The sequence below is a fragment of the Theropithecus gelada genome, chromosome 4 (genome assembly GCF_003255815.1).
Source record: "Theropithecus gelada isolate Dixy chromosome 4, Tgel_1.0, whole genome shotgun sequence".
Taxonomy (NCBI): Eukaryota; Metazoa; Chordata; class Mammalia; order Primates; family Cercopithecidae; genus Theropithecus; species Theropithecus gelada.
Window position 1 is genome coordinate 141,290,431 of NC_037671.1, and position 27,997 is coordinate 141,318,427.

The 27,997-nt window shown below is 35.4% G+C and overlaps 1 protein-coding gene across 4 annotated transcripts; it reads right to left on the reverse strand.

Moving 5' to 3' along the window:
* Nucleotides 1-1,167: 1,167 nt before the first annotated feature.
* ZUP1 (zinc finger containing ubiquitin peptidase 1) lies at nt 1,168-27,977 on the reverse strand. 4 transcript variants are annotated; one of them, XM_025384313.1, is made up of 10 exons: nt 27,724-27,977; nt 25,888-26,448; nt 20,029-20,139; nt 18,088-18,209; nt 16,035-16,203; nt 11,805-11,993; nt 11,370-11,535; nt 6,990-7,141; nt 5,277-5,497; nt 1,168-1,417 (listed from the first exon to the last, which is right to left on the reverse strand). In XM_025384313.1, the coding sequence occupies exons 2-10, from the start codon at nt 26,432-26,434 to the stop codon at nt 1,370-1,372; spliced, it is 1,725 nt and encodes a 574-aa protein (XP_025240098.1). In that variant the 5' UTR covers nt 26,435-26,448; nt 27,724-27,977; the 3' UTR covers nt 1,168-1,369. The 4 variants fall into 4 exon arrangements, with proteins under 4 accessions (XP_025240098.1, XP_025240100.1, XP_025240099.1 ...); XM_025384315.1 differs by having other exon boundaries at nt 25,888-26,154; nt 27,724-27,969; XM_025384314.1 differs by having other exon boundaries at nt 27,302-27,969.
* Between the last annotated feature and the right edge of the window lie 20 nt (nt 27,978-27,997).

Here is a 27,997-nt window from a genome sequence, read left to right on the forward strand (position 1 = left end):
AAGATCGCAGCATTGGCACTCCAGCCTGGGCAACAGAATGAGACTCCATCTCAAGAAAACAAACAAACAAACAAAAAAACCCAGGATAACTGCAAGGGGATATAAAGTAGAAAACTGTGCCTGGGGGACTGAGATGGGAGGATCACTTGAGCCCAGGAGGTCAAGTGAGCTATGATCGTGCCACTGCACTCCAGCCTGGGTGACAGAGCAAGACCACGTCTCAAAAAATTAAAAAAAAAAAAAAAAGAAAGAAAACTGGTTACCAGTCTGAAGGACAGAACATCAGGAAAGATGGTTTCCAAAATTAAATTGGCAATACTATTTCATTCTTGAAGTGCAACTTTCAATCTTTGTTGGCATACCTAAAATTCACAAGACTTCATTCATGTTGGTTGTTATTCATTTTCACGACATAGTAGACATGTTCTTTTTTGTTGCTTAATATCCATTTCCTTATCTACCCTGATTTCCTTTTGAGGAACTGCCTCTGTCCCATTAGATAGCCTCATGCCAATCAGATGTAGCCTCTCTGGGATCTAAATTATGGGCTCCTAACCAGATTGTTCCTTCTATAAATTAGACCATATTCTAGTTTCCAATGTTGGTTTGGTTCCAGCTAAGTTCTACCCATGGACTGTGAGCTTCTGGTAATTTTTTGATGAATTACATTGGCCAGGATTCTTGGTTGCAACCACACATGGCATATCCAACAAGAAGTGGAAAGTTTCTTTTCTACAGAACACATTAAACACAAGACTCTAAATCACAGTTGTATGGTTAAACAATAAAAGCAAATCCGTGTTTATAGAATTATGCCTGCTAAATATTATTTCTAAGCAGTGAGGAAGACATTTTATTATATATGTTCTCTAATGGAAGACAGCCAAATAGTTTAATGGTAAGAGTTTGCTTGGAAGTGATATAGCCTAGGTTCATACCCTGGATCAAGATTATTTTCTTGGGCATATTACTAACCTCTCAGGGCTTTAGGTTGCTTCTTCATGGGGTTAATAATAGTACTTGTCTCACAGAACTATTCTGAAGATTAAACTAAGTAATATATGTAACATACTAAGAGTACCTAACAGAAGTAAGGACCCAATGCATATTAGCTTACAGCTATAAAATAAAACTGGTTTCTGAAACATAGATAAGAAAAACAAAATCCACAATGCAAAAACAAGACATTTTATTGAAATACTTACCAAACAATGAAGTATGATAGGTATAACTTAATTAACACAGGCATTTTAGAAATTAAATTATGTTAAGACTTAGAGAATTCACAGATTCCTAATTGTGTTAAGGAGTTCAATATCTACATTTAGAAAACAAAGCATTGTTCTCAAGTACTGAAATGCTTGATTCTTCAAGGAATCTTCTCGGCTGTAAAGACTTGAGAATCTTGTCTCCTGGCCTTGAAAAGAAATTTTAAAAAACAATTTTAAGCTATAAGTCAATTAATTAGAATATGTGTTGTCATTCTAACATAAAAAATAAAATCTGGATTTTTTTTTCAAGACAATAATGAAAATTCCTAAAGAAACATTGTATTCTCAAACTTATAAAGTTAGGAATAAACATTTTTCCAGTCAAGACATAAACAAAGAAAATTCCTATCGAGATAAAGACAAAACAGTATGAAATAGAAAATGTCACTTTTTTATGGAATAATGAGTCAAAAGTAAAATGCTGGCTCAAAGTCAGAGAGAGATGAACAAAAACAGAGGAGGCTAGAGGAAGACAGGGCTGTGCAGAGAGAAACTTTATAAACATTATGCATATCCCTCATTATAGTCTTAAAAACGTCACTTCAAAAAAATTTTCAATGTTTGTGCTATTTTCAAAACCCGAGTTCCAAATCAAGACATGTCAAACCAAGCTAAATTAAAACTAAGTTAAATCAAGCTGAGAATACAAGAATGACACAATGGAAAATTAAGAATATAGTGGGGTAACTTTAAAACTGCATATCGGCCGGGCGCGGTGGCTTACGCCTGTAATCCCAGCACTTTGGGAGGCCGAGGCGGGCGGATCACGAGGTCAGGAGATTGAGACCATCCTGGCTAATACGGTGAAACCCCGTCTCTACTAAAAACGCAAAAAATTAGCCAGGCCTGGCGGCGGTCCCAGCTATTGGGAGGCTGAGGCAGGAGAATGGCGTGAACCCGGGAGGCGGAGCTTGCAGTGAGCCGAGATCGAGCCACTGCACTCCAGCCTGGGTGACTGAGCCAGACTCCATCTCAAAAAAATAAAAATAAAAAATAAAAATAAAAATAAAACTGCATATCATAATGTGAAAAAGAATTAAGGAACATGGCTATTGCATAAATTTGTATTTACTATTTAACTGAACTGCATTAGGTGATATAGTCTAAAATAAATCCCTTCACCTAAACAAGTGCTCCAACATCTAGAACAGGGTTTAAAATTAGTAGACACTCAAAACATATCTATGGTAGAAATGTCTTATGGTAATTATAAGACAGTGGCCAAGATAAAAAAAATTTTTTGAAAACCAATCACTCTTTTTCTATAATAGTTGAATGATTATTAAAAGATCAGAACTCATCATAAGTACAAATACGAAGAACAAAACATAAAATGCAGTTATAAATATATTTTGGGATACCATAAACTATCAAAATTGTTTTTAATCCTATAATTTAAAAAATTGTAGTTATTGCTTTGAAGAAATAGACTTTTAAAAAATTAGTTATAAAAGCTAATATGAAATAAAAGTAAAATTACTATTCTGCCCTTTAGATAAAGCTGCAGACTTCCACCTGATGATCTGCAAAACACTTGGCACATTAATATTGGCTGAATTCCTACAGTATAAAGTACTGTTAAAAAGGACAGAATCACTATAAGAAACAGATGCTAAAAAAAATAAGTTATATTAAACTAGTAAGATTAAATTTTTTTCATTTTTCAAAATGTAATATCTTTTCAAGAAGAAATGTGAAACTGTTCATACAAAAGCTCAGCAAACATGACTATGAGGTTTTGTATCCTTACAGAAAAGGCAATATAGGGCAGGGCTCCAGATGCAAACTGCCTAAATTGGAATCCTGACTCTCTATTTAGCAGTTGTGCTACCTTAGGAATACAATTTCTCTCTGCCTCAGCATCCTCTTTTATAAAATGGAGATTAATAATGGTGTCTACTTTATAGGGCTGTTGTGTGGATTAAATTAGTTAACATATGTAATGTGCTTAGGATAGCCCCTAGTACAGAATAAGCATTAGACAAGTGTTATTTCAATCTATTATAATTAAAATCTTATTATATTTATTATTGTTATTCCTTTTCTATCTGGCAGTGTTACACATTGTTAGCCAAGTTACGATTCTTACAGTTAAAGCACAGCTACTGTTCATGACTCAGAAAACTAGAACATCAAATGTACAGTGCAGAGAGCACATTTTTAGTATTCTAACACTACATAAACAGCTCCATTTCCAATACCAGAAAGATAACAGCTAACTAAAATGTTCAGCAAGACTCCATAGTAATATTTAACCATACCTATGCTCTCGAATGTGTACGCTGGTGAGCAAGTGTCTTGGTATTTTAAAATAATTGAAACAAACCTCTAACTTTATCTGGACAAATTAATGATAGGGTTAAAAAAATTAATGTGGCTGGGCATGGTGGCTCACGCCTGTAATCCCAGCATTTTGGGAGGCCGAGGCAGGTGGATCACCAGAAGTTGGGAGTTTAAGATCAGCCTGGCTAACATGGTGAAACCCCATCTCTACTAAATATACAAAATTAGCTGGGCGTGGTGGTGCATGCCTGTAATCCCAGCTACTCGGGAGCCTGAGGCAGGAGAATCACTTGAATCGGGGAGGGAGGCAGAGGCTGCAGTGGGCTGGGATCAAGCCATTGCACTCCAGCCTGGGTGATAAAGTGAGTGTTGGTCTCCAAAAAAAAAAAAAAAATTAATGTATGAAATGTTCTCAATGTGTACATTGGTGAGTAAGCATCTTGGTATTTTAAAATAATTAAAACAAAACTTTAACTTTCTCTGGACAATTTAATGATAGGGTTAAAAAAAAATGAATGCAATTTTTATACTTAAATCATTACAAAGAAATCTTTTAATGTATCATAAGTAACTTACAGAACCTCTTAAACAATCCTTGCCTTTACATCCCATGTTACGAGGCTGAAAAGATTACTCTAGCTCCATTATTTCAAAAACTTATAGTGCTTTCCCCCATGATCCCATTATTCTCCATAACTGTTTGTCTCTAGTCTTCAGTGTCTTTTCTCTTTAGAGGGAAATAAATCAATGTGAAGTATTCTGGAGCTTTTTTTCTTAATTTAGGGTTTACACATTTTCTAGACTTGATGTGCTATCATATCAAGTGGAAAATTTTCAATTCCTAGGAATTTTTCTATAATATTATGTCCCTCCCTGACAGTGTAGTGGCTAGGATTCAATTCCTAGAAATTTTTCTGTAATATTGTGCGCATCACTTAACTGCAAGGAATAAAGACAAGAGGAAATTCTAATGAAGTTAAATTCTAGAAATGTGAATATCCAATAAGCCCAAGTGCATAAAATAGAGCCTTAGGAATCACAAGAATCATATTTTAATAAACCATAATTATAAGACCAATATGAGTTAGGTCTCCCTGGATTAAGTTAGATTTTCTTATATATGTTTCTATTATTCATTGCTCACCTGACATTAAACACTTTTATGAAGCTCTAAGTATAGAAAGTCATTAAAGTACCATTTCAAATATAAATATGTTCATTCCAGAAAACTAAAAACATATAAAACCAAATGTCTTTTCAAACTTAATGAAACAGAGTAAGGTACTAAGGAATACAAAGTGGGCTAGGCTCAGTGGCTCACGCCTGTAATCCCAACACTTTGGGAGGCTGAGGTGGGCAGATCGTTTGAGCCTAGGGTTTTGAGACCAGCCTGGGGACCATGGTGAAACCTCGTCTCTACAAAAAATATAAAAATTAGCCGGGTGTGGTGGCATGTGCCTGTAGTCCCAGCTACTCGGGAGGCTGAAGCAGGAGGATCGCTTGAGCCTGGGAGGTCAAGGCTGCAGTGAGTCATGATCACATGCCACTGAACTCAGGCCTGGTCAACAGAGTGAGACCCTGTCTCCAAAAAAAAAAAAGAGGGAAAAAAAAAAGAAAAAAAAAAAAAAAAGAAAAAAGTGATAACATTGATTTTAAACTAAAAGTTTTAAACTTTTAAGTTCATCTCATTCAAACTTCACATATAAATATTTAGATACTTACAACTTTCTCCTCTGGAGAAAGAGCACCCTCTACTGCCACTATCTGGTATTGCTTATGTTTTAAATTTCCCATAGATTTTCGAAGTTGCTTGAGACTGCTAGCCTCTACGTCTTGCTTTAACAATTTCTGCATTTCTCGAGAAGGACATCCAGGATCAAATATTAGTAAGCATAATGTTCCGTTTTTTTTCTCTTCAATTCCAATAACAGTTCGACTGTGACCTATCAAAAGATTTTTTTTTGTTATACATATGTCACATCTACTTACAGTTATACAAATAGTCTCTGTATATATGCTGTGTGAGCATATGTGTGTTTAGAATATACAGTCGGACTCTCTGACACATAATGTATCTGAGTTCTCCTAAGACATAAGAGTTTAGTTCTACTTCAGTTTTTTCATTTAACTTTAGTTTTCTAAAGGCTTCATTACAAAAAAAAAACTCTGCTTTTATTCTGCCAAATATTTTACTTTTCCTTTCCCAATCCCCTTGATCCTTCTTATTCAAATTATCTCAAATGAAAGAACAAAAACTGTTCTAGAACAAAATTCTCATGATTCCAAAAGGTAAATAAAAGTAAATCTATAAATGCTAGAAATCAGTGGAGGAAGCTTAACCTCTTATAGTTTGTATCCCTAAACAATGAAATTCCTAATATTTACTTCTGTTTATTCCTGTCAATCCAAACCATCATTCATAATTTACCAAGTATCTATGTGCGGAGTACTATTCCAAGCACAAAGGTATATAACAGCAGACAAAACAGACAAATGTGCCTGCCTTCTTGGAACTTATATCCTAATAGGAAGAGATACCCTAGAAACGAGGTAAATAAATGAAGAAAATGCCAGTGGTGGGATGTTGGGATGAGTTGTACTTTTTTTTGAGACAGCGGAGTGCAGTGGCAGAATCATGGCTCACTATAGCCCCCAACTCCAGGGCTCAACTGACCTTCCCACCTCAGCCGCCTGAGTAGCTAGGACTATAGGCATGTGCTGATTTTCTTACGTTTTTGTAGAGACAGGATCTCACTATGTCAACTCAGGTTGGTCTCAAACTGCTGGGTTCAAGCAATCCTCCTGTTTCGGCCTCTGAAAGTGCTAGGATTACAGGCATGAGTCACCATGCCTGGCCTTGAGTTCTACTTTTAAGTAAGGTAAGGTAAGGTCAAGGAAGGCCTCACTTAAGTGACATGTGGGTAAAGACCCAAGAAGATAAGGGATGAACAGTGAAGGACAAGTGAACCAAAAACAGAAAACAACAAGTGCAAAAGGTCCTGAAGATGTCAGGAATATCAACCTTCATTACCCAACAAAGTACTGTAGAAATATCAATCTTAATTTCCTAAGACAGTATTGTACTGTCAAAGGAGCTCTGAAAAATTAGACAGATTAATGTCATAATACTCTCTGCTATTATCAGACCAGCCTGGCCAACATGGTGAAACCCCGTTTCTACTAAAAATACAAATATTAGCCAGGTATGATGGCAGGTGCCTGTAATCCCCGCTACTCAGGAGGCTGAGGAGAATCACTTGAACCTGGAAGGTGGAAGTTGCAGCGAGCCAAGAATGTGCCACTGCACTCCAGCCTGAGCAACAGAGCGAAACTCTCTCTAAAAAAACAAACAAACAGAAACCTTAACCTGTCCAAAAGCAACAATTTGTTATCTTACAAATAACATTGTCAAGTATGAGTTATATTAATACTAACCTTGATGCTGAAGATAGATAGGAGGTTTAGATGTACACACTACCTTTGGACTCCCTTCCCCCTCTGAAGAATAATAGTTCAATATCCATTCAAATAAGCGAGGGTGTGTACCCAAAGGACCAGTTGACTTATGAAAATCAACAATATGACACCTATTAAAAATTGACAAAATGCATATTTAAAGGGCATTTTAAAATATTTTCATTGATGGAGTTATCAAATACAACAAATTCTTAGTTTAGAACTAACTTTTTCTAGCCATTACTTCCCTGTAAAAGAAGAAAGAAAAGTAAATTCAAATTTTTATTATTTCTCTCAAAAACTCCTTTTTGTGGGGGATAACTATTTAACAATTCTCCCTGTTTAACTATTCCTCTAACTAGCTACCTATTTAAAGAACTTCATATTAAGTCTGCTGACTAACCTAAAGGTTACAAACATTTTCTGATAAATAAAATCTCCATGAATAGTAAATAATGACCATACTTGATTTTTAAAAAGTCATCTACACATAATTTTTTCACAGTATTTATTCTAGTTTCTAACCCTGATGATCAGTTAGAAGCTGATTTTTCTGATTTTAATTCATTAGCCATTTGTATATATCAAATAGACCCAAAATACTTCAAATCTCTATAACAGAAAATAATTGCAAAGATCATAAAAAATGTGTGTGTACCCACATCTATACATGTATCTCCTATTTGCCACCAGACCACTGCGGTATTCTTCCTTCAAGAGTAAGTCACCCTTGAATAAACAATTTTTTAACCAGAAACACTGGTTATACTACTCAACGACTGTTTTTGAAAGGTCAGGTACAACTAAAAGCATTTGACAGCTTTATCATCACTTTAAACTACAGCACAGATATCCTGTCCTTGTTTCTCTTGGCAATAAAATCTCTAAAACATTCAAATTGCTAACCTCAGCCTCAGCAAATTTAATGCTGGTTACTGGGTTTTAAGTGCTCAAATAAACTTCTGGATAAACTGTTTATAAGTAAAAAGAATGTTTTGGGGTTAGCAGTTTGCATATTTACATTTAGAATACTAATTAAACAGTACCCTACAGAGTATAATTCATATAGAGAGCAACAAAAAGACATGTAAATAACTATTAAACACATTCACAATATATTAATAAAAAAGCTTTCTAAATTATTTAAGGTACCAAGAAAGAATCTGGACAAAAATTACAGCTGGGTGCAGTGGCTCACGCCTGTGATCCCAGTACTTTAAGAAGCCAAGGCAGGTGGATTGCTTGAGCCTAGGAGTTCAAGACCAGCCTGGACAACATGGTGAAACCCCGTCTCTACTAAAAATAAATAAATAAATAAATAAATAAATTAGTCAGGTGTGGTGGCACATGCCTGTAATCCCAGCTACTCAGGAGGCAGAAGCACAAGAATCACTTAAGCCTGGGAGGCAGGGGTTGAAGGGAGCCAAGATCGCGCCACTGCACTCCAGTCTGGGTGACAAACTGGAGACAGACTGTCTCAAAAAAAAAAAAAAAAGAAAAAAAGAAAAAGAAAAAGAATTACTTTAAAACTCAAAACATCAAAACATGACAGAGTATATATAATCTGAAAGTGTGAACAGATTGGCAAAAAGAAAAAGGAGGAAAGCAGAAATAAATTTAGAGGGCATTAAAATAGTTCTTTAAACTTAAATAATTCAAGAAAGTTATTATATATACACACAATATTAGTTTTTCTATATAAACGAAAGAAATATTTTTACCTCTGAATCTAATCAATTAATGTGGTAAAAAGAATGTGATACACTGGTTAAATAACTTAGAAACAAACATAAAAGAAAATATAAAGCCATAAAGCTTAAGGCAAATGTTCCATTAAACATGATCACAGACATCTATCTCTATTTCCTCTTAAAAGCCCGATGACACAATACTGAAGGAGAAAATGATTTAAACATCCAAGGACAAAGAGAATGGGAATAGAGAGGAAAAAAGCTCACATCTTCAGAAAATGAAAAGCAGCACAGAGAACATATCCAAGTAAATAAAAGAAAATGGAGACTGTATGTTTCAAAATGAGAGAGAGGCTGAAAGCTTAGAAGCACAAGGTTTGAGAACAGTGAGGCTAAAAATATGAGATTAATTGAAAGTTTGCTTCGAAGGCAAATCACACCTTAACTCTCCCCTCCACTAATGCAGGAACTCTAGGGAGGAAAGTGAAAAACTCTTCTCTGGATAACTTCTGGGAAAAGATCTCTCCATATAATGATATTTGAGAGTACCCCAATCAAATAGTAACCTTCCACCTAAGGCTTTTAAATGAAATCTGCTAATCTGCAAGCTCTATGAAGTCCTTTTTAATGTTTCATTAAATCAGCTTTTTAATGTTTCATTCTTCACTCTCTGAATGGACAACTAAGGATTTCCAAAAGTTAAAAGAAAGCTTTCAAAATAGAAAAGACTAAAGTAAACAGACATGAAAATAAATTAATATGGAACAAACAAAATGCAGGCAATAGAAAGAAAACATTGGAAGAAATTTTGCAACCATAAAGAAAATGATGCTGTGAAATTACCCCTTAACATAATGGTGAAAATAAAAATTTCAATACAGTAATTGGGAGATAAATTTGAGTAAATCTAGAAAAAAAACAAAAGGCAAAGATTTTAAAGAAAAAGACATGATAAACTTAGAAGGTAAAGAAGTTCAGGCCGGGAGCGGTGGCTGAAGCCTGTAATCCTAGTACTTTGGGAGGCCGAGGCGGATGGATCACCTGAGGTCAGGAGTTCAAGACCAGTCTGGCCAACATGGTGAAACCTCGTCTCCACTAAAAATACAAAAATTAGCCAGGCATGGTGGCAGGAACCTGTAATCCCAGCTACTCAGGAGGCTGAGGCAGGAGAATCACTTGAACCCAGGAGGCAGAGGTTGCAGTGAGCCAAGATCGCGCCACTGCACTCTAGCCTGGGCAACACAGCAAAAACTCCATCTCAAATAAATTTAAAAAAAAAAAAAAAAAAAAGAGAAGTTCAGTGGCCATCTATCAACGGTTCCACAAAGAAAACGGAGGGATTATAACTATCAAACAACAATAGTTAACCTCTGAAGTCACGCTGTGTGCCAGTCACAGTTCTAAGCACTTTATTATTCCATTTAATTGTCTAACTACTATTAATACCTTCTTTTATCAATGGTATACCTAGGTACAGATGAGCTCATTCATTCAGCTATTAAGTAGGAAAGGTATGAATCAAGGTTAGGCAGTCTCACTCCAAAGTTCAAGCTCTTACCTACTATCCTAGATGGAACTAAGATCTTAGACAACTCACAATTCCAGATTCAAAGAGAAAAACAAATGCCTAACACAATGAATCAAAGCCCTACACCCCACAATGAAATTTCATAGTATCATGAAATTATGACGGGCTAAGAGAAGACTGGAAAAACTTCCATAGAAAATAAATAGGTTATACATTTTAAAAATGAGAATCTGATCACATCTTACCATCTCAATAGTAATATTCATCGCTAGACATCAGAAGAATAGAAACTTAATTTGATGTGAAAATGATTGTAGAATTAAGAATAATATAGCCATCCAAACTATCATTTAAGTAATAATGACTAGGCACCCTTTCTCAGGAAACTAATGAAGGAAGTGCTCGAGCAAAAGGAAGTAACCTAAAAAAGAGACATGAAATCCAAGACAAATCCAGGTCCTAACACACACACACACACACACACACACACACACACACAGAGTGAACAAATGCTACATGATAATAGCTGTAGATCTAGAAGGCAAAAAGTCCAGATTGGAGCAAAGAGGACAGAAGGCTCCAAGAAGGATGTGTCCAAGAATAAGGAGAGCCTCAGATTACATGACAGGTGGGGTGCAAAAACTTGAGGCCATGATGTCGTCACATATTATAGTAAAAGAGAAAAGGAAACACAATTATTAACTCAAGAAAAAATTATAAATGATTTTAGAAAACAAAATCAGCAATAAGCAATATTTATGCAATTGTGTAATAAAATCTGACTTTATAAAATGATGTAAACTCTGATTTTAATAAAAACTGAGGTTTAATCATATTAGAAGGATTGAAGGTAAACAGGTATAAGATATTAAAACAGACAATACTTAAAACTCATAAACCAAGAAACAGCTATGAAAGCATACTATTTAAAAACAATGGAAGTGACAGTTGCCTCTGAGAGACAGGACTTGAGGGTAGAGGAGAGCACAAGATAGTGAATAGGTTACTGATTTTCATTGCTACTTAATTCAGTGCTACTTAATTTTATTTTTAAACTATCTCTTTGATAAAAAATAAAATTTTAAAAAACAAAGCTCCCAGATAAGGAAATAACATTTATTTAGGTTTTAAGGTACATACTTTACCCTTAGGGAGGTCAGGAGTATATATACTTCACATGCTCCAATCCAGGCCTTTGTTCCCTGTAACCTGTTATTAAGTTGAGAGGCCCCCTGAGGATCAAAACCTTCCTTCCATGCATCTTCAATCATAGATTGAATTTTTGGAATGCAAGGAACCGACATACCTAAAATTACACAAGCAAACATATTACATGACTGTTAATAAAGTACTGAATAATATCATTTAGCAGTGCATCATGTACTAGGGGAACTTTACAGTTTTTAAGACAGTTATTCCTGACGTCTTCTATCATTTTCTCTTCTTCTAACCAGAATTCAGGTTTCTTATATAAATATCTGCTAATTGTTAAAGCTATTAATTGTGTATGCTATATCATTCTATATCATATGTATTTTATCAGATGACAAGTTCAGAGTACTAGATTTCACATACCTTTTAAGCAATCATCATAAGCATCATTTTGTAATAATGATGAAAGTAGCATTTGGAAGTTTCTGTAACCACAACCCCAACCTTTGTCACCTAAAGATGAATGAAAGTGATCCACCACTGAAGAAAGCCACACCTGCCTCACATCTGTGGCAGCATTCTGATAATACCTATGAAGTGCTTCAATAATTCCTAAAGTAGAAAAGAGATTTAGAAGCAGTCATTATCACTTTTATATGACTATGTCATACATTTTTAGTATCAACCTCTCCTTCACACTCCATATCTAAATCCTGTCAATTCCATCTTCTTCACCTTCTTATTGCTATAACCTTAGTTTGTGCCCTTGCTTGTTACTATAGTCCAAGTTTCCTCACACTAGCATATTATTTATTACAGTTCATTGAAATTTTCTGCATCTGCAGGGCCCAGCACATAAAGTACAATTGTTGAATGAATGTTCTTCTTGTCTCTCCATTTTATTGTATAGACTACAGGAGATCATTCAGTCTTAATCAATTTGCTCCCGATCAAAAAATATTAATAGCTTTCTATTACTAACAGTTTTAATTTTTTTGTAATTTAAGATTTTATTTTGCAGATTATTCTGCAATTTTTGAAGCATGAGATAACACAAATGTTTTCATTTAAAAACTCAACTTCATGAATAATAAACATATCCCATACTCCAATACACTAAATTTCAACCCTTTAGTAACTTATTCCATTTTGCTATTTGGGGAGATGAATTAATTTGTTTGAGACAACAGAAGACAACTTTTCTTCAGGCAGAACAATAGGTTTAGGAATCTTATTAACAGCCTTATAAACCTAATTAGAATAGTTCTAATCTATGTTATATGAAGTCCACAGAAAGCTATCTATCGACTTACCTTTATTTCACATTACTCTTCTTGCTTTAAATTTGGCTGTGGCCTAACTAAACACATTAAACATAATTTGGCCCATGGAATTTTAATTCAATTTAATTTTTTAAACTATAATTTTCAAATTCAGCATTTGCTAAGTACTTTTTATACACCTGGCACTATCTAAGTGCTAAGTACAAAAAGATAAATATGATAATATCCTTTAAAATGTCATGGACCCCAACTATAACAAGTGCTATAATATGGAAAAACAAGGTGTTAGGACAATGGACATTTGACTTTGTTCCTTTCCTGCTTTTAGTATACTCTCCTTATGTTTCAAAATTATAGATCCTTCACATGCTACTGTCTTCATAGACTCTTTTTCTGATTCTAACCTTGCTTTTGTGTTCCCAAGGTACTAGCCACATTCAGTCACAGAATACTATAGTTCTCTGTGTATATGTACATGCTCTACAGACTCTGTGAAGCCTATATGGGTAGGGAGATCTTATTTATATTCCCCATAACTTTCTCATAGCTTGTGGCACCAAAGACAATAACTAAATCCTTTTTGCTTGAATAGTTTCCTATAAGAAAATGGGTTTCTATCTTTAAGAAAGACAATAAAAGATCAATAAATAAAAACAATTAAATGAACCAATAGTTGTAGCTGTGCCTTGCACCATGAAAAGGAGAAATACTGATCACTATAACCACTTCCAAAGAACTTAGAAAGACTTGAATTCAAGAAAAACAACAATTAAAATACTATATAACTGAGTACTAAATGTTGTAGCATGGAATGAATGGGTACCCTAGGAATTCAGAAAAAGAAAGCTAAATGTAGATTTTAATATATAGACTTTGATTAAGAGATCAAGATTTGAGACAGCCCTTTAAGAATGAGGTGGGGTGGCAGACAGAAAAAATAGAAAGAAAAGTAATAAACATTCTAGTATATTTAAGTATATACGTTACGTATCAGATGGAGTGCCACACTGTCTTAGCAACATCATACAACTGCTTTAGGGGGAAATTTCCTTATACTTTTTATTCCTTAGCACCTAAATCTCTTTAGACATTTTCCACAGTAAACTTATCTTCAGTTATATTCTGTTGTTAAAATTATAATGAGATTGCAGTATAATAGTGAAGGCTCTTTAAATGATAGCTGCTTAATTAACACTTGCATAATTAATGAAAAATAAAAATCTCTGACAGTAAATCACTTCTATATTACAGGGCAGTGTGCTTTTCTACAGATATGTTTTCTTCCTGTACCCTAATGAATCATATCACACATCTGGAGGATGCTCTATGCCATAGTGAGAACTTTTTTACGTGGAGACCCCTGAAAAAATATAAAGGCAGCCTTTAGAAACAGACTTATGGATATATGAAAATCCATAATATACAGTATTACAAATAGGTGGAGAAAATATAGATTCAATAAATGGTAGTGAAATAAATAAGAATAATACATACTTGCTATAAGGACTGTTATAAATAAGGAGAAAATAATCAGATTCCTATCTTCTTTCTCCTCCCTCCAACATATACATACAAATAAATTCTGGGAGGATTAAAAATCAAAATGTGAAATGCAAAATAGAAATATTTGAAGAAAACATAAAAGTATATATTTGTGATCTTAAAGATGGGGGAGTTACTTAAGACACAAATAATAAATAGAAAGATTGAGAACTTTGATTATATTCAAATTCAAAACTTCTGTCTAATTAAAGGCACTATATATAACATTTAAACACAAACCATAGGCCTGAAAAAGATATTTGCATCTCATATAACTAATGAAAGAATAGTGTTCTGAATACTTAATGAACTACTATAAATCAATAAGAACAAACTACCCAATAGAGAACAGAAAAGGAAGAGAATAGGTAATTCATTCAAGAGGAAACTAACTCAGGAGTAATCCAGGAAATGCAAATTAAAACATGTATCATCTCATAACCTGTTAAATAGCAAAAATTTAAAAGTGTCACCATACAGTGTGTGAAATACACTGGTGTGAGTGTAGATTACAAGCACTTTGGAAAACAATTCTCCAATAACCTTAACAAAGTTGAAGATTTGCATGCCCTTTAACTTAGCATTCCAGTTCTGGATGCAATACTAGAGAAACTCCTGGAGGAGACATGCTAATAAATTATAAGAGTAGAAAACTGGAAACAATCTAAATGCTCATCAATATGAAAACAAGGTAAATGAGCTATAATTCATACAAGGAAATACTATACAGCAGCTAAAATGAATGAAGTAGAACTGTAAGAACCAACACACTTGAGCAAAACAATTTATAGCATACATGTTGTATCCCATTTATATATAAACACATGCAAAATATTTTATGCAAGTGTACATACACGGTAAGAGTACTAAAGCATGTATGAGACTGATAAATATCAAACTCCGGATAATAGTTCCCTTGTGGGGAGGGCAAATTAGAATCAGTAAAAGGGTACATAAAGGGCTTTGAATACCTATGAAAGGTGTTGAAGCTTTAAAAACTTTTACGTAAATATGGCAAAACACTAAGATTCAAAAAATCTGGGTGGCAGTAACAAAGTTTGTTTCCATAAAAAGTCTGTTTATATATTAATATATACAAAGAAAAAAATTTTAATACTTGTCAGAAAAAAGCCGTATTATGGGGCAAGGAAGATATGATTAGGAATAACCAGCTGTGTAACCTTGCTTTGGCAAAGTCACCGTAACTTCTCTAAGCAACAGTGACCTTATTTGGAATATATAACAGTACAGGAGAGGATGTTTGAGTTAAAGGATACAATGTATATAGAGCTGTCAGTGTCTAAAAATGTACAAACAATAAAACAGCCACCAGCCATTTGTGACTATGGAGAATTTGAAATGTGGCTGCCCAATTGAGTTGTGCTGTAAAGTAGAAAATACACAATGGATTTTGAAGAATGTACAAAGAATGTAAAATGTCTCAGTAATAGTTTTAATATTGATTACGTTTTGAAATAATAATGTAATGGATACACTGGTTTAAACTATTACAATTAACTTCACCTGTTCCTTTTCACTTTTGTTAATGTGGATCCAGGAAATTTAAAATTATATATGTGGCTCACATTATATTTTTCTTAGCACTGTCTAGAGCAGTTTTTTAAATGTCAAGTAACACAATATAAAAGTAAATTTTTAAGTGAATTATTTACTGTAAAAATAATTCAGAAGTTTTAAAATGACACATTTAAAAAAAAAATAATGTGCACAGATGGATCATGAAAATTAAGCAAAATTAAAATGATTCTCATTATTAGTTCAGTGGTGTAAGCAATATTAAAACACTGACTGATGTTTAAGTACTCACCGGAAGTTTTTGTTTTTCCATCATCAATACCAATAGCTAATGATTCCATCATATCAGCTTTTCTTCTATGAAATTCAGATGGAGGCATTCTTCCCCTATTTACTTCTATCTCCATATTTCGTAGTTGTTGTTGTTTGTATCCTCCAGAATTATCTAAACCATATTGTCTCTATTGAACATAAAAATAAATGACTTTTTACATCCCTGTAACTCTATGAGGATGGAAACTTATTATAATTTTATTTGGAAACATGTTGAAACATTCTAGTTTATAGACTTTATACAAGGTAACTTAAAGATTTTTACAAAAACTAATAACATACACACAAAAAAAGTATTGACTTAATAAGCAACCACTTCTTTATAATCAATCTCAGGGGCAAGAGATTTGCTTTTCCTGAAGTAGGGAAAGCAGAGGATCCTGTCTTTCTACCTCAGGTATTGGGAGAGGCAGAAGAGTTCTGAATGCATTACTGATTTTTTCAAGGAAACTTGTCAGTCCTTGTTATTTGGTTCCCAATCTAGTCCACAAAGGCCTACTTAATCCATAATTCATTTAGTCAGTCATGTTACACAATAAATGAACTATGTTTTGTACACTGGACTGAGAATCTCAAATAGTATGTATAAAACCATGGAAAAGTTTTCAGAGACCTAAACGACTAACTTGCAAAGTTACATAATCTCCTTAAATATTGGAAACTTTTTGTATTGATCATGTTTTAAATTACATAAGGCATAAAGGTCTTAAGAAAAGCCAATTTTCTTTCCTATTTTGCAAGTATTATGAGTCACCAGTGAGAAAAAAAATCCTACATTAGGTCTTCCAAAGCACATTCTAAGCAACAATACCCATGTGAGATGTTTGAGAAAAAAAAGAGAGGTCAAATACGTCCGGAAAAATTGTGATATGAACATGCACATTAGTATATTAAAGGTTTTGAGAAGTCCCAAAGTATACAAACCTGTTTAACTGAACACTTTCAAACCTATTCAATTGTAAACCCTTTTTATTTATGCACTATCCTATCATCGCTAAAAACAGAACATTTAAAAACTATGAGCAATAGGCCAGGTACGGTGGCTCAGGCCTGTAATCTCAGCACTTTGGGAGGTGCGGTGGATCACCTGAGGTCAGGAGTTCAAGATCAGCTTGGCCAACATGATGAAATCCCGTCTCTACTAATAATACAAAAAAAATGAGCCAGGCATGGTGGTGCACACCTATAATCCCAGCTACTTGGGAGGCTGAGGCAGGAGAATCACTTGAACCTAGAAGGCACAGGTTGCAGTGAGCTGAGACTGCACCATTGCATTCCAGTCTGGGTGACAAGAGCGAAACTCCGTCTCAAAAAAACAAACAAACAAACAACAACAAAATCTATGAGCATTATTAGCACAGATAACACTACAGTCTACAAATTAGGATTGAAAAAAGGAAAACAGACATTAAAATTTTAAATGCATTAAAAATATAGCAGATGCTGCCAGTTTAGTCCAACAGGTAAAATCACCCACCTAAGATAAATGAAGCCTCAAATATCATAAAAAAAGCATTTTCCCATAAAACAGTTCTTTCTAAATGCCTGAAATTGCGATCTGTAAAATAATTTAAGACTCAGGAGACATTAATTCTAGGTATAAATTTCACTTCCAAGTATCTATACAAACACAAATTCTGAGTCTTGGTTTCCTAATTTGTCCCATCAGCTTACACAGGTTTGAGTACAAGCTTTATCACTAATTAGCTGCCTGACACTGAGCAAGTTACTTAACCATTCTGTCTCCATTTCCTCATCTGAAAAAAAAAGGTGGGGTGGAGGAGCCTAAAATAACCATGAATTTGTTGTAAAGATTTTGAGATATTATATGTGAAGTGATTACTCCTGTGCCCGACTAGAATGAATATTTATAAATGGTGGCTGTTACAAACATGTTCAAATTTTTTTTTGAATAATAACAAGGACAAAAATAATATACTGGAGTCCTGAAAGCATATTTGAAAAATAACTTTACCAAATCAAAATATTATAATTCTTATTAATCTTTGTACCTGCAGCTTCTGAAATTCTTCTATTTCTTGTCTTGATTCTTCAGATCTCCTCTTTCTGTCTTCTTCTTGCTGAAGCTGGTGAGCCAATTGTAGGTCACCAGAACACTGGACTCTATCCATGCCTGTTAGGCATTTTTAATGTTCAGAATAAAATAACTGTTACAATCAAAGATTATTTATTATTTAATACATGTTTTTAAAATAGAGTAAATGCTATTATTTGCCATTTATTCATGACTGTGATGATTTGGAACTGAGTACAAATCTAGCAAAACTTAGAACTGCTTCAGTAAGGAATAACCTCCAACTAAATGACAACTAATAGTGACTGTTGTTTTTTTTTGTTTTTTTTTTGAGACGGAGTGTTGCTCTGACTGCCCAAGCTGGAGTACAATGGTGCGATCTCAGCTCACTGCAACCTCTGCCTGCCGGGTTCAAGTGATTCCCCTGCTTCAGCCTCCTGAGTAGCTGGGATTACAGGTGCCTTACACCATGCCCCGCTAATTTTTGTATTTGTAGTAGAGACGGGTTTCACCATGTTGGTCAGGCTGGTGTCAAACTCCTGACCTCAGGTGATCCACCAGCCTCGGCCTCCCAAAGTGCTGAGATTACAGACATGAGCTACTATGTCCAGCCTCACTGAGTGTTTAAGCTGTGACAAGCACTTTTCATTAATTATATCATTTGATCTTTATAACAATCTTATGAAGTTGATATTATTGTTTACTGAGGAAACCGGAATTTTAAAAGGTTAAGTAACATCCTTCATTGATACTCCTTAACATAACTAAGGCAGATTGATTTTTCCAAGAAACACTAGGGGAGAAAAAGAAAATAATAAAGAGCATAAAAATACACATTTACAAAGTACAGGTGTTAGATAATAATTTAATTACTGTTTGGCCCCTGAAAATGGTAAAACTTTGCAACAGTCACCCTGCATCTTCTCTACTCAGTGTCCCCCAGATCCATTTGTCAGTGGCTTCTGGCCACTATCTTGTCTCCTTAACCCCTCGACCTGATGTTTTAATTATATCACTGAATATTCTTCCTTTCCTTTCAAAGTTCTCAGCTGCTGCTACATCTTCCTATTTGGTCACCCTTCCATTCTTGGAGATATACAAGTCACATTCAATGTTTAGTGTCCCCTGAGGCTATCTACAGTGATTTACTTAGACCATATCTTTTTCTTATTACCCACTATACGTTTACAGTGTAATATATGTGCTCATACAAAGCCTATCATAAATAAGAGTAAGAATTAGCAGGCGCTCAGAAACCACCAGAGCAGAGGACTTTTCCATTTTGCTCCAATAATCTCAACTTTGGGTTAGGGTGAGTGAGCAGTAACACTGTCCATGAACACTGATACTGGTACTAAGATCATTGACGCTGGACACTAAAGACCTCTGTCTTAATAGAAGCTACCTACGTACCTTAAAAAACTGAAATAGGGTAAAATACAATTGGTTTCTCTTGGGATCTACTTTTTATTTTCGTTCAGTGGGCTTCTAAAATTCATATAGAATTTTTCCACTTCTAAGACACCATAATAATTACTTAAACAAAGCCACTATTAAAAAACGTAGGGGAGAAAGGAAAACTTTTATAGAATCACAATAAAACCAATAAGTCATTTAGAAGCCTGCTCAAGCAGCTCAAGATGCATTGAAAGATGTTTTGGTTATATAGTTCACATTCATTTGTCAAATTTTAGGTGCCATATGGCAGTTTTCTAGTTCAACAATTTTTGCTGACCAAATACAATATGCAGTTACTTCTAGCTGCTAAAGAAATGGCCTCAACTTGTAAATAAAACACTTTTAAAGGAAAAGATGTATTTTTAAATATTTTTTTCCATGTCACAAATCTAAACATTAGATATGTGTCCTAGAAAGTAGAAATTAAATGATATTTTTATCTTTAAACATATAAACATACCTTGGCAAAAGCTGTTTTCTTCCAAATGCAAGTCAACATGTTCCTGAAGAATATGGTAATTGGTACATATAAGCCCACACATAGGACAATCATAGAGTGGCTGATCACAGTCTGTATTAGAGACATAATTAAGTTGTTTTTATTTTTTAATTTCAATTCTTTTTTTTTTTAAGACAGGGTCTTGCTCTGTTGCCCAGGTTGAAGTGCAGTGGCACCATCATGGCTCACTCCAGCAATCCTCCCATCTCAGCCTCCCAAGTAGATGGGGCTAAAGGCATGTGCCACCACGCCCAGCTAATTTTTTTTTTTTTTTTTTTTTTAGAGATGGGGTCTCACTATGCTGTTCAGGCTGGTCTCAAACTCCTGGATTCAAGTGATCCTCCTGCCTCAGCTTCCCAAAGTGCTGGGATTACAGGCATGAGCCACCATGCCCAACCAAGTTGGTTTTATTTTTTTAACTTTTAGGTATTTCACCCCATGTCAAAGACTGTCTACCACTTATTAACCTTATATAAGTAAAAGCTCTTTGTAGTGGATTTAAAAGCTATTTTTCTAGTTCTAGGGTCAAGATAGAAGGCTGAGCATAGCAAAACCTCTCACACCACTCCAAAGAAAAGGAAATATTAATAATAAATATTCAGATCTGTAGTCAAAACAAGAGAAGCAGAAAGGAAAACCAAAGTGGTAAGTAGGGCCCAGTCTAGATATGGGTTTTTAGGGCTAAATTCTCAGCACCCACCAGAGTGCTAAGGTGCTGAACTTAAACATTCAGCATAAAGCTGGGAATTAGGGTAATACTGTCTATACAGGAGCAGGAGATTAAAGAGCTACATCCATCACATAGCACTGTAGGCAGACAGGTCTAGCTTGCCAAAAACAGAAGTGGTCCATCTATAAGACCAAGACCTAGCAGATAGGGGACATAGAAGAGGGACCCAGAATTGTGTGTATACGCAGAGTGAAAGCATGGATCAATCCGTATATGTAAGGCCTGGTCTGAAAGCAGAGACTGTGAACAGCCAGGGTGAAGGAACCATGAAACTGCTTCACAGGGAAGGGATCATATAAAACTCCCAGAACAGATGAACACTAAAATTTGAATTGATAAACTCATTGGGGGCTGCAATGCCAAGAAAAATAGCCCAGAAATCTATAAACTGAAAAAGTTACCTGTGAAGAAATGGAGCTACAGTCATCCTTATCAACAGTAAAATAAGTATGTCCGAAATGCTCACTGAAATAAAGGAGGGAACTGAATCTTTGAAACCAGGACAGAAAGTTACTAAGCAAAAATAGAAAGATGAAAAAAATGAAAATATTAAGATATAAACATTGGAATAAAAAATTCAATGGCAAAGCTCAAGAGAAAATGAAGTATTAATAAGTGCTCAAAAAATATTTCCAAAATCTGCACTAAGAAATAATGGTTTACAGCTTCCATAAGTAATGCTGGGGATATAAGAGAAGTCTTTCAGCCAGTTCTCTACCATAATATGACTTAGAGTCAGAGCCAGGGTCAAGGAGGCCTTTGCTTATCTCTTTGATCATCACACTACTGCAAGCCAAACCCTCCATCCCTTCTAGTTTTAAGTGATAACCAACCTTCCTCAACATTAGACCACACTACACCTCATATCCCTGTATACCTTTTTTACCACCAGAATCTAAACTAAGCCTCAGAGGTTAGCCATCATCGTCCGGTGGAGTCATCTAGGGTTGACATAACCACCAACACTGTTCTGTCAATGAATCCAATCTAATTGTTCAGTGGCAGTGTCTTAACAATCTTTAAATATCTGAAGGACATCCACTGATCTGACCCAAGCTATTACCCCTCCTATTCTCCCAATACCTACCCAATGCCTTCCAGAAATATCATCTATCATCAGTCAGCTTTTCTATACATACAATCTTTCTCTGAATATTCACTTCACCTTCTTAACTAAAATCTGGTTGGTTCATGACATCCCATTTTCTCTACAGCCCCCTAACACAGAGGCAACTTTTCTTGCACAATTCAGGGCCCTAGAACTAGAAGAGGCATCCCCTTTGCTCCCTTTCATCATTGTCAAACCTGTTTTAGGCCCCATTTTTGTAATAATTCATGTCACCATAATATGGCATCGCCTACCTTTCTTAGTGCCTAATATTTTCTGAAGTCTTAGACACTCCTTTCATTTACTAGCAGCAATTTTAACACCTGGATCAAAATCTTCTTTTCCTAGCCCCTATACTATGATCATTCTTAGCAACTTCAATATCCACAGGGATAGTTCTATGCCTTTATTTCCAATAATCTTTTCCTTTACCCTAATTTACCCACGGAATGACAAAAATTATACCCATAATTTGTTATCACTAATAAATGAACCACCTCTGAAATCTCAATTGCAAATATCACTCCCGACCACCTATCCTTCCACCTCATTTCTTTTAATTCTACCACTCTAAAAACTGTTTGACCTAACTAAAACCTCCTATATAGAATATACAAACCCTATTTTTTTGTCATTCATTACCACCCTCACATTTTTCTTTACTTTCTAGTCCAGATTCCATGCATCTTCTCTATATGATAATCATTCCCTAAAAACCACCTGCAAATTCACCTGTTCCATTTACTATAACTGAACATTGGTTAAACCTAGCTATTTTCCTATTTAACTTCTGTACTTCTAATGACAACAGGTCTTTTTTAAACTCAACTAAACATTCAGACTCATAAGACTACCATAATTCACCAGTTTACTGGTCCTGAGAAACTTACAGGAAACATTGTGTCAGCAAAGGATTTTCAGGCATTTTTAATCAATACACTTATTTTTTTCCTTGCAGCAGTCCATAAGTTTTCATTATTAGCAGATAATAAAATGATCTACTTAGAATATTCAAGGGAATTAATGTAGAATTATTAAAATTAGTAACAGGCCAGATGCAGTGGCTCACATCTGTAATCCTAACACTTTGGAAGGCTGAGGAAGGAAGACTGCTTGAGCACAGGAGTTCAAGACCAGCCTGAGTAACATAGCAGGACCTCATTTCCACTAAAAAAAAAAATTATCTGGGCGTGGTGGTGCAGGCCTGTAGTCCCAGCTCCCTGGGAGGCTGAGGCAGGAGAACCACTTGAGCCCAGGAGGTCAAGGCTGCAGTAAGCCATGATTATGCCACTTAACTCCAGCCTGGGTGACATAATGAGACCTTGTCTCAAAAAATATAAAATAAAATAAAATTAGTAATAGTTGAATAAGACTAGATACCTCAACTATCTATAAAAATTGACAGTGTTTCTATAAAACTGCAAAAGTTTCTTAGATGAGAGGGAAAAAATCTAATTTACAAAAGCAACATAAACTATAAACTATACAGAAATAAAGCTAACACAAATGTACAATGAAAAATCAACACAAAGTCGGGCGTGGTGGCTTATGCCTGTAATCCCAGCACTTTGGGAGGCCGAGGTAGGTGGATTGTCTGAGGTCAGGAGTTCCAGACCAGCCTGGCCAACATGGTGAAACCCTGTCTACTAAAAATACAAAAATTAACTGGGCATGCTGGTGGGTGCCAGTAGTCCCAGCTACTCGGAAGGCAGAGACAGGAGAATTGCCTGAACCCAGGAGGCAGAGGTTGCAGTGAGCAGAGATCGTGCCATTGCACTCCAGCCTGGGTGACAGGGCGAAACTCCATCTCAAAAAAAAAAAAACAAAAAAACACAAAATTGTATTAAAGGATACAAAAGATGACCTGAATTAACGGGGAGATGTACTTTGATCTAATTTAAAACAAAATTACAACAGTTTTCATGAAACTTGACAATATGGCTATAAAACTCAAAAGAATGAGAAAGTCTAAGTTGATAATGAAAATGAAGAACAAGGGAAAAACTGTCCTATCTGATGTTGATGACATTTTACAAAATAGTTATTAAAATGGTGGTGTAATAAGGAAACAAAAGTCACATACATAAATAAAGCAGAAGTAAGAGACCAGAAACTGGCCCACACAGATATGAAAATGTAATAAAAGACAGAAACTATATTATAAATCAGAGATAAATCTGGTTTCTGTACAGAGAAAACCTAAAAATTAGATCCCAAGTTCACGAAATACACACATGTACACACAGACACACACACACACACACAATCCAGAAAAAATTTTAAAAAGTGAAAATATAAAACATTAAAGTTTTTAGAATATATGAGAATACCTTTTTGAACTCAGAGTAAAGAATACTTTTTTAGACAATACATAGAAAACAAAAACAAAATTCAAATACTGCACAAAATTCAAGGATAAGCAACATCTTATAGAATACAGCTGTAGGATTAGTATTGAGAATATATTTTAAAAGCAACTGAAAAAAACTCAAAAAATATTTGACAATATCCAGGTGAAAAATCCATGTAACTCAAGTGTACAAAAAATGTAACATGCAGTTCATAATAGAGGAAATTAAAACAACTACATACAAGATATTGATTTCATAATCAGAGAAATGTACTAAAAAAGAATGTAGACACTGACTCCATACCTTTTACAAAAATTAATTCAAATAATTCACAGATCTAAATGTAAAATGCAAAACTATCCAACTTCCAGAAGTTGGCAAAGAGTTTTTAGACACAACACCAAAAGCATGATCCATGAAAGAAGAAATTGTCAAGTTGCACTTTGTTAAAATTAAAAACTTCTACTCCATGAAAGACACTGTTAAAAGAATGAAAAAACAAGCCACAGACTAGGAGAAAATATTTGCAAAATACACATCCAAAAAAGAACTTGTATCCAAAATACAGAACAATTTTTTTTTTTTTTGAGACAGGGTCTCACTCAGTCACCCAGAGTGGAGTACAGTGGTGTGATCACGGCTCACTGCACCCTCCACTTCCCAGGCTCAGGTGATGCTCCTATTTCAGACTCCCAAATAGCTGGGGCTACAGATGCAAGCCACTAGGCCTGGCTAGTGTTTTGTTTTTGTTTTTGTTTTTGTTTTTTTGAAGAGACGAGCTTTTGCCACGTTGCCCAGGATGGTCTCCAACTCCTGAGCTCAAGGGATCTGACCACCTTGGCCTCCCAACTTGCTGGGAATACAGGCAACAGCCATGACACCTGGCCCGACAAATTCTTAAAGTCCAACAATGAGAAAAAGACCTAAGATCCTACATGTGTACACACCAACAACAGAGCCTCAAAATACATGAAACAAAACCTGACAGAGCTGGAAGTAAAAATAGATAAATTTACAATTATAATCAGGGATTTGAAACCCCTTCTCAAAAATTGATAGAACTACTAGACAGTTCTACTATAGAAAACGAGCAAGGATATAAATAATCTGAACACAAACAACAGGATCTAGTGACATACATACAACATTCCACCCAACAAAGCAGAATACACTTTTTTTTCCCAAGTACCCATGGAACATGACCAAGACAGATCATGTCTTGAGCCATAAAACAGGCCTCAACAAATTTAAAAGAACTGATATCACAGACAGTTTGTTCTCCAATCATAACAGAATAATGGAGTCAAACTAGAACTCAATGCAAAGTCAGAGAGTCCAGGACAGTCCAGATGCTATTGGGTTAGTGACAATAAAAAGAATACCCTCCGGAAACTAGACAGAAAGTTCCAAAACTACTCTCAATGTAGCTGAAACATTTTATATCTGCATCAAAATTCTTTTCCATAATGTACTTTTATATTTCAATAATGGCAAATGAAAAATGCTATAGATGTAAAATGGATTTCAAAACACATCTGTGGTAAGCTGACTTACAAACCAACTTTTAGACCACCACATATTAAATTGAGGCTGTAAACTTATAATAATTTACATTGAAATGAAAACTTTACCTTCCAATGGAATGTCTAAAAGATTGGCATGCGTTGTTTTCACATGAGTTTCCATATCTTCACTATGCTCCTCTATTTTTCCACAGAATGGACATTCGGGAGGACCGTACGTTGTTTCATAAATAGATCCTTTTACTTCGGTTAGGCCAGACTGTTTTTCCCTACTTTTCAGGTCAGTTAAGTTCTCTGAATAAAAGGTTTCATGTTTTACAGTACTATCTTTAGTCAGGCATTGAGATGAATTTTTTGGATGATTAGATGCACAACCTGAAAGAATACTTGAATTAACTTCCATTCCACACTGTAGGGTGTTGTCTTTCTTGTTATCTGAAGTTCCAAATTGTACAGTATTTATCCTCTCAAAGTTTCTTTCAAGTGTATTCTGCTCAAAATGAGCTGTTTCAATATGAAAACACATTTCATCGTAACTCACACCTGACAACTTGCAAAACGGACATACAATTTCATTTTCCATGTGAACAATTAGGTGAGCTTTCATGTCTGGTTCTGAGGTTACTGTTTCACCACAAATATCACAGGAAAGCATGGTATGACAAGTAGCTAGAAAAGAACATAACATTATTTTAAATTTCAAAGTAAGATTTGAAGGAAAAATGTGTTTCATAAAATGATTTGAGACAATTATTTGGTCCTTAACGCTGGATTATTTTGATGAAGAAGTTTTCAATGTACTTACTGTTCCTCAAATACAAAAACTTATTTATAAATATCAACCAAAATTTCAAGTTTATGTTTTCAAAAAAAAGGCAATAATAATGAAAACAAGTAATTTTTAAAATAAAATATTTCAAAAAAATGTCTCTGGCCCAAGGCGGAGAAAAAATAACGTTTAAAAAATTGTCCAGGTAAGATAAATCAGGTAAGAAAAAATGAAGAAAAGAAACCTATTTATCAACTGATATATCTAAATACTGAACACTGAAGCTGATTATATTGAGGAGCGTAAATAAACACATCTTAACAGCAGAGTTTAACACTTAAACAGCCTTAAATGTATCACACTAATTTAAGTGCTATTATTATCGTTCTACACAAAGAAATTCTGGCTCAGATAGGTCACCACAAGCAGAAAAAGGTGGAAGCCAAAATGCCAACCCCGTCATGCTCCGCAGCCTGTATCCTCAGCCCCAAAAATAAAAGCAGAAGTGGTATAGTAGAAAAAAGCACTTATTCCAGAGTCAAGAGAACTGGGTAATAATTTCAGATTCATCATTTTGGGCAAGGTATCTCATCTCTCTGAGGTTGTCAAAGACTACTGTAAAATCCAAAGGTAGTTACTTTTCGATTTTATGGACAAATAAAGTGCTGACTACTGACATAAAAGTGTTTAAAGACTATTTAAAATCAAACAGGAAAAGTAATGGCACCATTCCCTTCATTTAAACAAATTTACCTTTAAAATACCTCCCTACATTGTCCTTATTTTTCTCATTTCTCTCCAGACAAATGGATATAGTCTCTGATTTTAGAAGGCAGTTCTCCCGGGCCCCCAGTGGGATTAAAGTCACACCCGGAGTTTATTCTCTTCCGGTGGCTGGGACACGGTCAGACACAGAATGATGCACTTGGGCATGGACTCAGATGAAGCGGGTAAGAGACAAGAGGGTACCCAGGCGCCTCAGAGGAAGCGAGTGAGAGACAAGAAGGTACCCACTGCCAGGCTAGGCACTTGGTGGGTGAAGTCAGAATGCCGCAAGGCCGAGTCTCCCAAACGTTCCGCGCCAAAGGCACAAGCCAGGGACGCGAAACTAGCAGGCACTAAGTGGGTCAAGGCTTTGGGCCTGGGGAATGAGGGAGGGGACCATCAATTCTTACCGGCCCAGAGGCCAGCAGCTGCCACACTGCGCGTCGCTAGGCTTCCCCTTCGGGCCTCGCTGGCAAAGGAGTGCGTGCGCGGCGTCCAATACCTCTCCCGGGCTGATGACTGAGGCCAGGCCTTTCCAATACGCAGAGTTTCACAGTTAACCGAGGAAAGAATTAGGAACTTCCAACACCTCGGCCCTCAGTACCTCATTCAAAAATCACTTCCTTACGCCCACGGAAAAGAAAGAATCCCAGCATGCGCCGCTCGACGCCGGTCTGTGTGCAG